This window comes from Amblyomma mixtum, chromosome 10, assembly GCF_055824585.1.
Source record: "Amblyomma mixtum isolate Tamu chromosome 10, ASM5582458v1, whole genome shotgun sequence".
Classification (NCBI taxonomy): domain Eukaryota; kingdom Metazoa; phylum Arthropoda; class Arachnida; order Ixodida; family Ixodidae; genus Amblyomma; species Amblyomma mixtum.
In genome coordinates, this window is record NC_143021.1 from 98,792,670 (window position 1) to 98,806,297 (window position 13,628).

The window sequence follows — 13,628 nt, forward strand, 5'->3', positions numbered from 1 at the left end:
CGTCCGTGCTCGCGGCGTCCGTCCATGCTCGCGGTATCCGTCCTTGCACTAGAATCGTGCCAACTGTGGCCCCTCCTCCACGCAGTGGCGGAACCTCCTTCGTAATTTCCTTCCCTCAAATTCATTTTCTTCACTACGGGCACTCTTTCTGTTCCTTCTTTCACTCCCACTACTTCCCTTCCTCGGCAAACGGATGACGGGTGTCCACCGAAATATGCGAGACAGTTACTGCGTAATTTTCTTTCCTCGAATAGAATTTTCATTTTCTTCACTACGGCCACTCTTTGTCTTCTTTCATTCCCACTGCCAACCTTCCTGTAAGGTGCGATTGCTAGGCAACGGCTCTTGCAACAGCAACAACAACACAAAAGCGCGATTCAGGCGTCCACTGATCCAGGGAGCCAGTTATGCGCGCTTCCTTTCCTTAAAATAATCGGAGTGTAAAACGTGAACGCCGACGCCAATGGACACAATGAACGCCGAACGGACAACGGCGATGGCGACGCCGCTAAATGGGCGCCAAAGAGCTGCGCTCTAAAACATTACAATCAAGAAAGCTACCGCAGTCGCCAAAGACAATAAAAACCGCTCATGCGGGAAGCCCGCCACGCGCCAAGGGTGGTGGTGGTGAAAACATTTCTTAAGAAGGGACAGGAGTTATGTTTGGATCAGCCCGTAAGAGACCGATCCTTACAAGCACTAGGTGCAGGGCCCTAGTATGGGACCCCAGTGGCGGTGGCCGCCGCCCGGGCACGCCCGACAAAGGCTTGTTGGGCCTGTGAGTCGTGGCAACCGAGCAGCGTCGCCTCCCAGTCCTCCCGGGTTGGGTTGGGGATGGGGGAATAGCGGGGTTGGAGGGGCTTTCGTCAAGCACACTTTAGAATTTCCAAAGTGTCTTCGGTAATTTTTTATTGTGTTCAGGAATCGCAGTCGAGTCCGAAAAAATCCGAGTACAATTTCTATTTGGGTGGTATGTGCATATGCAGCTGTTTACGGCCGAAACGGAGACAACGCAAAACTAGTTTTTCTTCATCAAAGCGCTACGACGCAATTCTCTTATTCTAGTTACTCTTCAGACATAGCCTTGGAAATGCTTTTAAATTGTCGCAGTTTTGAAACCCTTTGACCTGAAGAATCGTTATCTGCTGCACAGTTTAGCAGGCACGCGGACGCCCTCTATGCGGGGCCGGTCTCTCCATCACATAGTAAAAGTTTAAACTGTTGCATTCCCCGCAGTTCTCCCTGGCCCCCCTGCGCATCATTGGACTGCTCCGACCGAAGACGGCCCGCGAGCGCAAGCAGCCCACGCTGAGGGAGCTCCTGGTCGAGGCCCAGAACAAGGAGCACGACCTGCTGGTGAGCCTGCTGTGCTCTCACAGTTGGGCTTGGGACAAAATTTCGAATAGCAGAGAAGGGCATCTAAACGGTGTATGCAATTTCGACAATTGCATGTGTCTTTTGGAGACATTTATCTTTGCAGGCTGGAATGTTTTAAATGTGCCGATTAGGAACGCCTCCTTGTATAATTTACGTTTTGCAAATTTTTACACTGGTCGGTTTCATTTTTTTCGGGCTTTCATCCCAAAGCGACTCAGTCTGTGAGTGACACCGTAATCTACCTCTGAGGATATTTTATGATTTTAAGATTAATTATGCAGATTTTCTATTATTCAGTTTAGGATCACGTGCGTTACCATAAGTTGTAGGGGGGGGGGGGGGGCTAAGAAAGAACTGACGCAGTTTTTTGCAACAACGTTTCTCCTATGTTGTCCTTTATTCCAGCTTTTATAGAAAGCCGCCGAAACATGAAAATAAATGCACGTCACTGTGCTCATGCGCTTCCATATCACCGGGCCGGGACTGGTTGGGCCAGGGCGAGCTTGGACGACGACAGAAGAAAGGCACATAGACAGCGCCCCTCGATGTGTGTTTCTTCTGTCCTCGTCCAAGTTCGCGCTGTTATTCAGGAAAATATCGTACCAACTCCCGCAAGCTTCCGCTTTGGGCCACAGCACCGAGGGTAAACATGTTTTCGAAATTCTTAAAACTTACTTGGATATTAACTTCGGTGGGCTACACGCCCCTCAATAATTATGCAGCCGAACAGTGATAGTTAAAAAGTTAACTATTGAATATTAAATAACCAGATTGCTAGTATGAAAGAATCCAACAGCTACAGAAACCAAGGGGCACAGGGGATTTTTTTTAATAAATTTATTTTATTTTGTGGTGTTGATCAATTTAGAATATTACTGAATATGCTATCGTTTAAAGCTAATTGATTAGAAAAGCAGAAGAAAAAACAACCACAAGCCGCCGGTGGGATCCGAACCCACGACCTCCGAATTACGCGTCCGATGCTCTACCTCTGAGCTACGGCGACGACTGTCAAATCTTCTGCTTTCGGGGGTATTTATGTTTACAAGTAACCTAACCTTGAGAGTGTTCATCAGCTCCACGCACGTTCATAAGCGGCGGACGTAGAACGTTCGGAGTTACCGCAGGTGTGACGTAGAACGTCATCGAAACGAGAGGGTGGAAGCTGCGTGAGAACCCTCTTATGCTGCCTATGGCATCAGGGCTGCCAGAACCGAGGCCCTCGCTAAGCAATTAAGCAAACAAGGGAAGGGGAATGAGGGGCTCGTTATAAATATGAAATAAACCAACAGCCACGGAAACCAAGGGGCACCGGGAATTTCTTTGAATAAATGTATTTTATTTTGTGGTGTTGATCAATTTAGAATAATACTGAATATGTTATCGCTTAAAGCTAATTGATTAGAAAAGCAGAAGAAAAAACAACCACATGCCGCCGGTGGGATCCGAGCCCACGACCTCGGAATTACGCGTCCGGTGCTCTACCTCTGAGCTACGGCGACGGCTGTCACATCTTCTGCTTTCGGGGGTATTTATGTTTACAAGTAACCTAACCTTGAGAGTGTTCATCAGCGGCACCCACGTTCATAAGCGGCGGACGTAGAACGTCCTGAGTTACCGCAGGTGTGACGTAGAACGTCGGATCCCACCGGCGGCATGTGGTTGTTTTTTCTTCTGCTTTTCTAATCAATTAGCTTTAAGCGATAACATATTCAGTAATATTCTAATTAATGAACACCGCAAAATAAAATAAATTTATTTAAAAAAATAATCCCCTGTGCCCCTTGGTTTCTGTGGCTGTTGGATTCTTTCATATTTATAACGAGCCCCTCATACCGCTTCCCTTGTTTGCTTAATTGCTTAGCGAGGGCCTCGGTTCTGGCAGCCCTGATGCCATAGGAAGCATAAGAGGGTTCTCACGCAGCTTCCACCCTCTCCGTTCGATGACGTTCCACGTCACACCTGCGGTAACTCAGGACGTTCTACGTCCGACGCTTATGAAGGTGGGTGGAGATGATGAACACTCTCAAGGTTAGGTTACTTGTAAACATAAATACCCCCGAAAGCAGAAGATTTGACAGCCGTCGCCGTAGCTCAGAGGTAGAGCATCGGACGCGTAATTCGGTGGTCGTGGGTTCGGATCCCACCGGCGGCATGTGGTTGTTTTTTCTTCTGCTTTTCTAATCAATTAGCATTAAACGATAGCATATTCAGTAATATTCTAAATTGATCAACATCTCAAAATAAAATAAATTTATTAAAAAAAATACCCTGTGCCCCTTGGTTTCTGTGGCTGTTAGATTCTTTCATATTTATAACGAGCCCCTCATTCCCCTTCCCTTGTTTGCCAGATTGCTAGTAGGCAGATGTTACGTGTATTATGATGGACTGCACCACTGATAATCTTATGCCAAAAGAAGCGCTCTTATAAGTCAGCGCGCCTATTTCTGAAAATTTTCTAAAGTCTTAGGTGAACAACCCTGTATACATAATATACATAGAAACCTACCCACCGTGTCAGGCGGCCGCTCATTGAATCGTAAGAGGCTGGTCTGGAAGACCAGCCTTTGTCCCACACTAAGCGAAGCAACCCTAGTTCTGTTGATGGCAGCCCCTGCCCGAGAAAAGCATACAAGGGTAGATGTGCGGGCTAGTACGTGGTTCGTGCTTAAAACAGCGCGAAAGACACGGCCGCAGACAAAAAATACGCACACACACAGAAGCAGTGGCGCATCTTAGCTTGACCGTTGCTCCACAGCGCCAGGAGTGGTAGGCCGACTCTCAGGTACCTATGAATGGAGAGGATGACGAATTCCGGATTTATAGACATTAACCCATTATCACTACCGAGCAACTGCCCTCGGGGAACGCTGGCCCTGAACACCAGAACCGAAGGGTAAAGTGAACCGCTAGCGCACCTAATTGGAATTTGGCCTAACTACTCATATCGTGCATAATTTTTTTTTAAGAAGGCCAGTACGATGTACAATAATTTTGCTCATAGATTGTGCTGTCTCCTCGATATTTCGTTTTCAACATGACGCGTCCTTTGCAGTGTAGATAACATTTGAGGGTATGCGGTTGAAGCTGGTGATAACGTTTAAAGTGAAATCGCTTGCTGCATATTTAAGCTTAATGTCTCTATGTAAGTGCACGCAAGTCATACATGCGGGCCATGAGCGGGGCGCGTTGCCGATGGAGCTTTTAACGCGACAGCGCTGAGGGTGCAGGTCAGCGGAAAACCCGACGTCATCGTCGTCGTTCGCGCCTGTGGCGACGTAGCTTCCGCGAAAAATGACCACAGAATCATACTAGGAGGGCCAGCTAGGTAACAGCTGGGCCATCCAGAGCACATGTCCGCATCGCTGAAACACTCGCGTACTGCGCCAGGAGTAGAATAAGCACTTCCAGCTACCTAGTAAAGTATGGAATGACTGTTTCCTCATATAAGGGCATTAACCCACTAAGGCTGTCGCGTCATACCCTTGAGGCACCGACTAAGTGTGGCCTGCAGTTTGTGTACGGAACTAAGCATGCACTACGTTGAAGCGAAAGCTTCACTGCGAGACCTAGGGCTTCACTCGCGGACCGTGTAAATTTGACCTGCAGCTGAGTTGGAGGTGAAACCATGAAAGAGAGAAAAAGAAATTGAATCAATATCTATCACTGGGAGTCGAACAAGCGTGGCTGTGCGAACAGATCTCCTTTAAGGGCCGCTCAGCGATACCACTAGGCTATCGCCTCAGCCAACACGCCTCGTGTTAAACTGCACCACACTCTAGCGCTGTGCACTGGAGGCCGTCGTCTTCATCGAATTCCGTCTGCTTCGTCCCACAGCACTGCGTGCTCACCGTCGTCTTCTACGTAGCACAATTCCGCACTTTTGCTCCAATTCGAATGCAGTAAACATTCTCTGTAGTTTTTTTTTACTCATGTTCTTTTGTGCCGCATCTGTATGGGACCGTACAGCCGGCCAATTCTTTAGCTGGCGTGCATGACGGCCGTGTTTTCCGTGCTCCTGCAGCCTATGACGGAGAAAACTTGCTAAAATATGCAATCTAAGCAGGGGCTCAGTGAGCCCGTGCTTATAATAAAGCTTTCCGCAAGTTTTCTTCGTTGTGAAGCGCAGGAGCACAGAAAAGGCGGCCGTCGCGCACGCCAGCTAAAGTATTGGCCGGCTGTACAGCTTAGGGGAGTATTTTCTTAAGGCTTAGTAAGTAGTTAATTTTGAGAGGATATTCCCGCACATTATTGTTCATGCTACGAGGTTGATTGGAGTAATAACACTTAATGCAGAACCATGCTGAAAATCAGGTGTCATCTTTCCCTTAATAGCTGTTCTTCTTTTCTGCGGGTGGGCCCTTAGCCAGCGTCGCGAAAATTAATCGCGTCCTCCTGTATAGGGCCGTTGTGAGCATGCAACAGTCAACATAGGAGAATATGCTGCTGCTCTCCGCTTGCTATCTACTGTGGAGTCTGCTAAGCCATATACGAGGAGACACTCGTTTGGAGCTTCTTCGTCTGTAGCCGGCTCAGAACGCATACCTAACCGTCACTTCCTACTCCTTCCTTGCGTATTTACTGAAGATTTCGATCACTGGCGAATTAGGAAACTTTATGGCAGGCTTTCTCCTCTGTGGCACTTGGACAATGCAAATTTATCGTTACACACTTTTCAGAATTACCCATGAGCGGGCTGGAGGGATGCAACGCTAAAGTAACTAGGATTGCGGGTTGAGGAGCCTCTTCATCCCATTTTTAACTTCCTGTAGTAAAAATTCAATCTTCCCTTTCCTCTCTTTGCAAAATGTCGGACAGCCACTGTTTATAAAGAGCCTAATCTGCTTCCAGTGCGTTCGATTTCTTAGGAAACAACTCCAGTAAAGGAAGACTGAGCAGATTTTTCAGGAGCTTGGAAGTAGGAACCCGGAATGTGGCCGCAGGCAGTTGGTGGCAACTGTCCCCTTCTCAACCTCTCCTTGTCCTCCATCTGCGATGCCCGCAAAGACGAAATGTAACCTCAGATGTGTCGCGCGAGAGAAGAAGCCAGTTTGCAGGTTCTCTTTCAATGCACTGGTGCCATGGGTCTTGACTCCATGTTTGACCACTGGCTCCTCTGCTGATGGACGCAGAACCGGGACACCAAGGAGCGCGAGCGCCAGCTGCTCGTGGTCGTCGTCGTGGCGCTGGTTTTCCTCTACTACATGGCTAGGGCCACAGCCTTCTACTTCTACGAGCAGGGCGAAGGCGTCCCGAACACGCCCGGTGTTCGCCGAGTGCCCCTCGTGCTGCTACGGAGCACCGTTAACACATCGGACGACTGATGCGGCCTCGGCTCTACTGGCGGAGCTTTGAAGCTATGCCGCACGTTCGCGTGATGGTGTGGCCGTTGAATGGGCTACGCGAAATTTTTTCACCGTTTTGAGTGCTAAATAGTGAACGTTGCAATTGCGCGAACACGAAATGCTTCTACGAAGCGCATTGTGGAACCGCAAAGGTTGGCGCTACTCAGATATCTTGTAACGTCTGAGGCAACTGAGTTCGGAGGGGTCGATTTTACAACACGGCTGAAATTGCTTTTTGAGATAACTAGAAATGAAATAGAAATCATCAAATAAACCTGCATTCACCCTCCTATAAAGCGCAGTACGCGTTTGCACCACAGTGCGACAATACCGCCTGGTCATGCACGCCTAGATTGCTTCGAAAACAATTCTTCCTTTGTTTGTTAATTGCGGATAGGCCTTCCAGACTGCGCTGCAGCAGCTCAAAATATCAAAGTTAGAATGCTTTTTGGAATTTTACAATGACCAACGAGAGAAGCAAGAATTTCGTGCATCCGCATTAGTGCTTTGATTCATGTTTTTTTGCTACTCGTTGCTGTCTCCGTGTTGGGGCTTTGAAATCCATTTTTTGTAATCCTTCATTCTCGGTGCCTGAAATTCTTGTTCTATTTGTTAGAATTCCTCTCCGGTAATGGCCCTTATGTGCACAACAGTCTTTGATTGGTGACTAGATGAACTTAGCATTCCGCTTAGTACGTATAGAGAGTTGAGGCAGCTTCTATGTAAGCAGACGGAGATGGCATTCGTGTGCAGTCAGGTGAATGGACACCGGGGGCATAAATACACATTTCTCTCACTTATACGTTCTCTTCAAATCTATTTTTCCACCCTTCATTACCGAGTTATATAGGCCTTATTTGTATAAACCTGAATGCAGAACAACAAATATTTGTACTATCAGCGTCAATTGAAATGCGAACAAGCCAATTGAAACGCGAACAGCACAACTCGCAGATATTATACTAGGGAGGCAAAATACATGAGCAGTTGATTTTCCCATCGAAGCCGAAAAGACCGCTCTTCTGAAATGTTAGTAGCCCACGCCTCTATTTCATCTCCAGTCTCTAATATGCTTGATTTTTTGTGCTCGCGTTTCAGGTGTTTTGTTCGCATTTCATTTGACGCTGATAGTACGTTAGTGCGCAGGCAGAGAAACGGCTACGGAATGTACTCTTCAAGAGTTCACCGCATGTATGGGCAGTTTTCCCAGTGAGAAATGTTTAAAACAGGCTACAGATATTCCTACTGAAAGTAAACAATTGTTGCTTGTTTCGCACCCGCAGCCTCTGTCTTTAAATCTGTTTTTTAGATCACTCAAGCCTCGATACACCCTTCTATCATGTACTGCATCATATAATGCCCTGGTTTCTAACGAGGTGAGTTTGCGGGCCTTCAACTGTTTGACGTGAGATTTAATAGGTGATAAAGCTTCTGACTTTACTTACCAGTGTATACCATACGGAATAAAAGGTGCTGTCCTAATCTGATTTATGAAAATGGCGAAGTATTGCCGGGCTGGCTTTTTGCTGTTGTTGAAGCATGTAACGGAGGAATGACTTAAGGCAATATACTTGCCTAAGAAGAAATGGGGCGCGCGTGGTGAACGTCAACATCATGACCTACTACTTGTGCATAATTATTGCTGTCCGAAGTGAATGGCACTTTGTTTGACAACGTCCCTCGACCTACCTCTGGAATTCTATGAGCAATCGATACTGGTATTGGCTTAGTGCCTCCTTGAGCAAGGAAAAATATACATGTGAAGTTTCAAGCTTATTTAAAACTAATTTGATTCGGCCACAGATGCTGCATTGTCGCTTATATTTGCGCATCTTGTTACTTGGACCTGGCGCACACCCTTGTGTTCAAATTTTTAGGCAAGGCGATTTCGTTCTTAGATATAAAAGCAAAAGACAAGTTCAGAACGAACAGCACGCAAGCACAGACGCTGGACTCATCAGTTTTCTTGCACGAACTGACACCGGAATGCGTAGCCTGTGCTCTTCAATACAAGAAATCTAATAAATATAATAGAAAGAAACTTTGCAAAAAAAATGAGACAGGTGCCACCACTGACACCTTATCTAACACTAGAAAGTACATGTAATGAGGAAATGGTTAAAATAGTCTAATTGCTAATCTACGGGCCAAGGTGACTGTTCTTTACATGAATTGCTTCCGGCTGCTGCGGTGCATTTAATATCTCGTTCACCACGCCACTGTTAGATGACTCAAATTTGTCAACAGGTCGAAGATCAGCAACGTAGTAATTTTGGGCAACATTTTATTTTTTGCGTTATTGAATATTTCTTCCCACCTGCAAGTATGACCCCCGTGATTAACCCATCATGATCATCATCATTGTCATCAGCCTGACTATGCCCACTCCGGGGCAAAGGCCGCTGCCATGTCTCTCCCATTAACCATGTCCTTTGCCAGTTGCGGCCACCATATTCACTGAAAGACCACTATTTCAATGACCATTGTTCCCAATTGATGTAGGCGCTGACATTTATTTTCTTTATTTTCTCACTGAGGACACAATTGAGCAAGTTTGTCACGAAGCAAAAATATTAATAACCCCCAAGAGGTGAAGAAAACTTTCATGCGATGCGTGAAATTGTGCTTTGGAAAGGCCATTCAATTGTCAGTGCTAAATAAATTTGCCTTTAGTTCTCAACTTTTTTGTGGTTTAAAGCAAAGGTGGTGCGCTCAGCTTTAACGACCAATTTTCACGACTGATACATTGTAGTAGACTATTTCAATGAAGACTGTTGCTGTGATTATCTTCTAGTATATCACACGTGGTACAAATGCTGAAACGCGAAAGCATGTGATGGAGTACTGAGACTTCAAATGGTTTCCTAACTGTACGGTTATTCGTACTGTAAAGAAGTTTGGTACTTGGTATGAAGTTCAATTCAATTGTTGTCCCATATGCTCGCTCATGTGAGCTACAGTATTGCGCCAGCATAGAATCGGAAATGTATGTCAGGGACTTGTGCCAGCTGGTGGGTGAGAACGAGAAGGGCTATGTTGAAGAGGCTAGGGGACAGCACAGCACGCTGAGTCGCTCCCCGTGCTCCCAGTGATCCACCGGGGAGCCGGTTGTCGCACGTGGTGGGTGTGGCTCTGCCTTCCGCGAGGAAGCCGCGGACGTATTTCTACACCCGCAGACCTGAGCCTAGGGCGTGGAGGCCTTGTAGGACGCCTGCGTAAGTAACGCGGTCGAAAACTTTTCTCAGGTCGACATTGAGGATAGCCTTGGTGTCGCCCTCGGGATAACCAAAGGAATGGTGTTTGAGTTGTAGAAATTCGTCCTAGGTGGATAAGGTCGGGAGGAAACAAAACGTTCACGAAGGCATGAGGTTGTTCTTCAGACCCCGGCTGAGCCGTATCCGGAGAACTTGTTTGATGAGCGTGTCCACACACGACGTAAGGGAGATGGCACGGAGGTTAGGTTTAGCACGGAGGCTAGCTGGAAGAAATGGGTTGCCTTATTTGGGAATAAAGACTACTATGTCGTATTTCTACCCAGTTTATAGGGCGCCGTGCAGCCAGCATTCGTTGAAGTGGTCGGTTAGGGCTTTGATGAAGGAGCAGTCGAGATTGCAGAGTGTCTTTCTTGTCTTGTGCACTCCGTCGGACCCAGGAACTGAGACGGTGTTGAGACGCTGAAGTTCTGAGTAGACTTCCACCTAGGTGATTGGTTGGTGGATGAGGTCGTTGTGGGAGCCTGTAGAGTCAGGTTGGTCTGCGGAGAGATATGCAGGGAAGCAGAGATCACGAAGCTCCTCGAGGAGTTACTGGGGGGATGCCTCGGATGCCTGTTAGAGATTTATGAGCTTGTGTTTCGGGTGTGTCTTTGGCTGAGCCGAATCAATGAGATGGCAGAATATGTTCTAGGAGTGGGGCAGATGTTGCCGTCCAGCTTGTTAAATAGGGATTCCCAATTTTGGCGGGATAGAGTCGTGGCATGTGTCTCAATTGACTTCTTGAGCCGGGCTTGCCGGTATTTGAGTATTCTACTCAAGCGCTGAGGACGCCATCTCGGCTCGACTCCCGCTTTGGCCTCCTACAATTGCATACGATGAGAATCCATGGCGTTTGCAGCGCAGTCTTATGGGAGGGGGCGAGTAAAGGAGTCGACGCACGCTGGAGTTGGTCGGACAAAGTAGCTATATTTGACATGATGCCTAGAGAGCGGGCTGCCCGGGAGTTGACGAACGAGTCCGACTTCGTGATGGTAGCAACACGAGGGGGTCTGCATGTTGGGCCTACTTGTAGGAGAGTCTAAATAATGTAGTGATCACTACCCACATTCTTCTGAGTGTTACACCACGCAGCGTGAGGGAGGCGGTGGGTGAAGGTTAGTTCACGAGTACTGTCAGCGCAGATGCTGTTCCCGGCAATAGTAGGGGTGGTGGAGTCTATGGGAAGGGAGAACACAGTAATTTACAATTAGGAGGGGGCCTTTTTGTGCACCGCACCTGGCAAGCGCGTATAGTCGGTCGAAGTCGTGCAGCAGGCATTTCAGGTCACTGTATACGCTGAAGATGACGAGGCAAGTATCCCGAGTGTGCTGCGGCACAAGATCTATAAGGATACAGGAGGAAAACGGCGCAAAAAAAACGTGGACAAAAGAGACAAACACGACAGGACCAGCACCCTGGTCCTGTCGCTGGCGCTGGTCCTGGCGCTGGTCCTGTCGTGTTTGTCTCTTTTGTCCACATTTTTTTTGCGCCGTTTTCCTCCTGAATCATGAACAAACTAGCCCAAACGAGTTTTTCTTGATCTATAAGGAGGTTATCTATTTTGGGGATGTCTAGGGGGTGGGGGGGGGAGGTGCAGAGTGCACTAGAAATGCGATCCGAGGGGGTGTAACAGAAATGGGGACGATGGGTACGTAGCTGAGTAGGGTGAGGGAATTGGCAGGCTTTTGCAGCGTGAGTACGCCCAGCCGTCTGCAAGAGCTAGGAAGTGGTGAAACAGTCACCGCTTGGAACCAAAGCCTCGACAGTATCACTGCCAGATGAGGCTAGTCCGCCGTCTCGCCGTCACTGAAGGTGCCGTTTGCCACGGAAGGATTAGAAAGGGTGTGGACTCGGGCTTTCTTTTTGTGCTGCGTGGTAGCACAGGCTGTCGTTTGGCCGGCCTCTTGCTCCACAATTCGCTCATCAAATCGCTCCTCAAAGTCGTGTAGACGAGTAGTGAGTGGAAGAATTCATTGTTGAAGCTCTGGATGACTATCTGCACCATGGTCTGAATTCAGGCATCGGTGAGTTGTTCCCGTTTGGGGCGCAGGACTGGGGTTTGCTCTCGCGGGGTTGGTGTGGTGAGGGAGGATAGGAAAGTTGCAACCCGCTTCTTGGCCGGCCGTTCGCGAGTATGGAGAGTTGGCGGTGAAAGAGGGGGGGGGGGGGGTAGGAGCGGCCGGGGCCGCTGACGCCGGGGTAGGAGTTTAGACCAGCTGGTGGGCATGCAGCTGGGCCTGGAGGTGAAGGCTGGTGGTTTGGAGGGAAGCGAGCTGCTTGTAGAGACGCAGCACCTCGCCTCACTGGTGCAGCGTCCGGGTGCCAGGGCAGGTTGTCTCTTGGAGACTGGACCAAAGTGCTTAGAGTAGGATTTGGCAGAAGCTTTGCAGGAGATGGCATCTATTTAAGTGAAAAGGTAAGAGCAGAGACCGGCTTGCACCTCGCAGGCAGGGTAGTAGCTTTTTGAGGGGTTCCACGGGGGCTCAGGGCGTAGCGGTAGATAGAAGACAAGCATAAACTGTATTAACGGCGGCCGAGCCCAAAAATGGCCACTAGGCGGTCCAAAAAGAAAACTACTGAAAAGAAATTAAATCCACGATCAGTTACATAAACATACAAGGGGGTAGAAACAGAGCGAAATATTCAGAAATCAAACAGCAGTTAAAGCATGAAGACCTAGGTGCGTACGCTATATGGGAGACATATTTCAGATATCTAGATCATCAACCATTAATCGATGGTTATATATGAGAAGAGAGCAACAGAAGAACAACGGAAGGAAAGGGAGGAGGGGTAGGAGCCCTGATACATCAAGCAACAATTTGGCAAATAATAAAATCAACTAGCAATGTCTCGATATGAGGAACAATTGCTGGTAAACAGACATGGTTACGGGTAGTTAATTTAAGGAAAGGGGACAAATGCAGGCAAGAAAACAAGGCTCTAGTTAAGGGTCTCAATGACGCTATAAACCAGTTTAAAGACGGTCCGTTCCAATATTATTCTGCTGGGTGACATGAATGGTCACATCGGGGATCTGGATGGATACACAGATTATAATGAAAAGTTAATGCGAAACATCGGTGAACGGCACTCACTAATTATTGTCAACAGAGAAACTAAATGTGAGGAAAACATTACATGAAATTTCGTAACAGGCAGACGACAACTGTCTACCGTCTAATGTTGCAGCGGATCTATAGCAAGCTCGCAATAATGGAAAAAGTCGAAGAGGGGAAATATAGTCTGGGAAGTGATCATGGACGTAATAGTATACATTGGAAGCCTTGATAAAAATAAAAATGCTGAGAAGTCAAAAAGAGAATGCAAATTTAAACGACAAACAAATATCTCAAATAGCAGATTAGATTGAGCATTAGAGATACGCCGCTTGGAAAACAGAGACTATAATCAGTTACAACTGCCCATCAGTCTAAAAGTGAAACAAGTAAAAGGGGTAAACCGCTGGAGAGGAAAGAGGAAGCCACGCAGCTGGTGGCATATGAAAATTAGGGAGGCCATCGATCAAAGACGGCTGTCATGAAGGGAACACAGAGAAGCAAAGTGAGGAAAGTTATCAGAAAAGGAGATAGTCTAAAAATAGAAATTTTATCTCACGAAAGAAGCAGGAAATGAGGTCCTCGTCCAGGCT

The 13,628-nt window shown here is 47.5% G+C and overlaps 1 protein-coding gene across 1 annotated transcript; it reads left to right on the top strand.

Annotated features, from left to right (window-relative positions):
• The first annotated feature begins 24 nt into the window (after positions 1–24).
• On the top strand, positions 25–6,701 carry LOC149326510 (uncharacterized). The gene is made up of 3 exons (XM_089564601.1): positions 25–33; positions 1,237–1,356; positions 6,510–6,701. The coding sequence occupies exons 1-3, from the start codon at positions 25–27 to the stop codon at positions 6,699–6,701; spliced, it is 321 nt and encodes a 106-aa protein (XP_089420727.1).
• Positions 6,702–13,628: the final 6,927 nt, after the last annotated feature.

What these genes read in the sequence shown, in the direction of transcription:
- LOC149326510 (XM_089564601.1), top strand. An exon ending in ACAAGGAGCACGACCTGCTG is followed by an intron (nt 1,357 to 6,509) that starts GTGAGCCTGCTG and finishes TGATGGACGCAG; the next exon opens with AACCGGGACACCAAGGAGCG.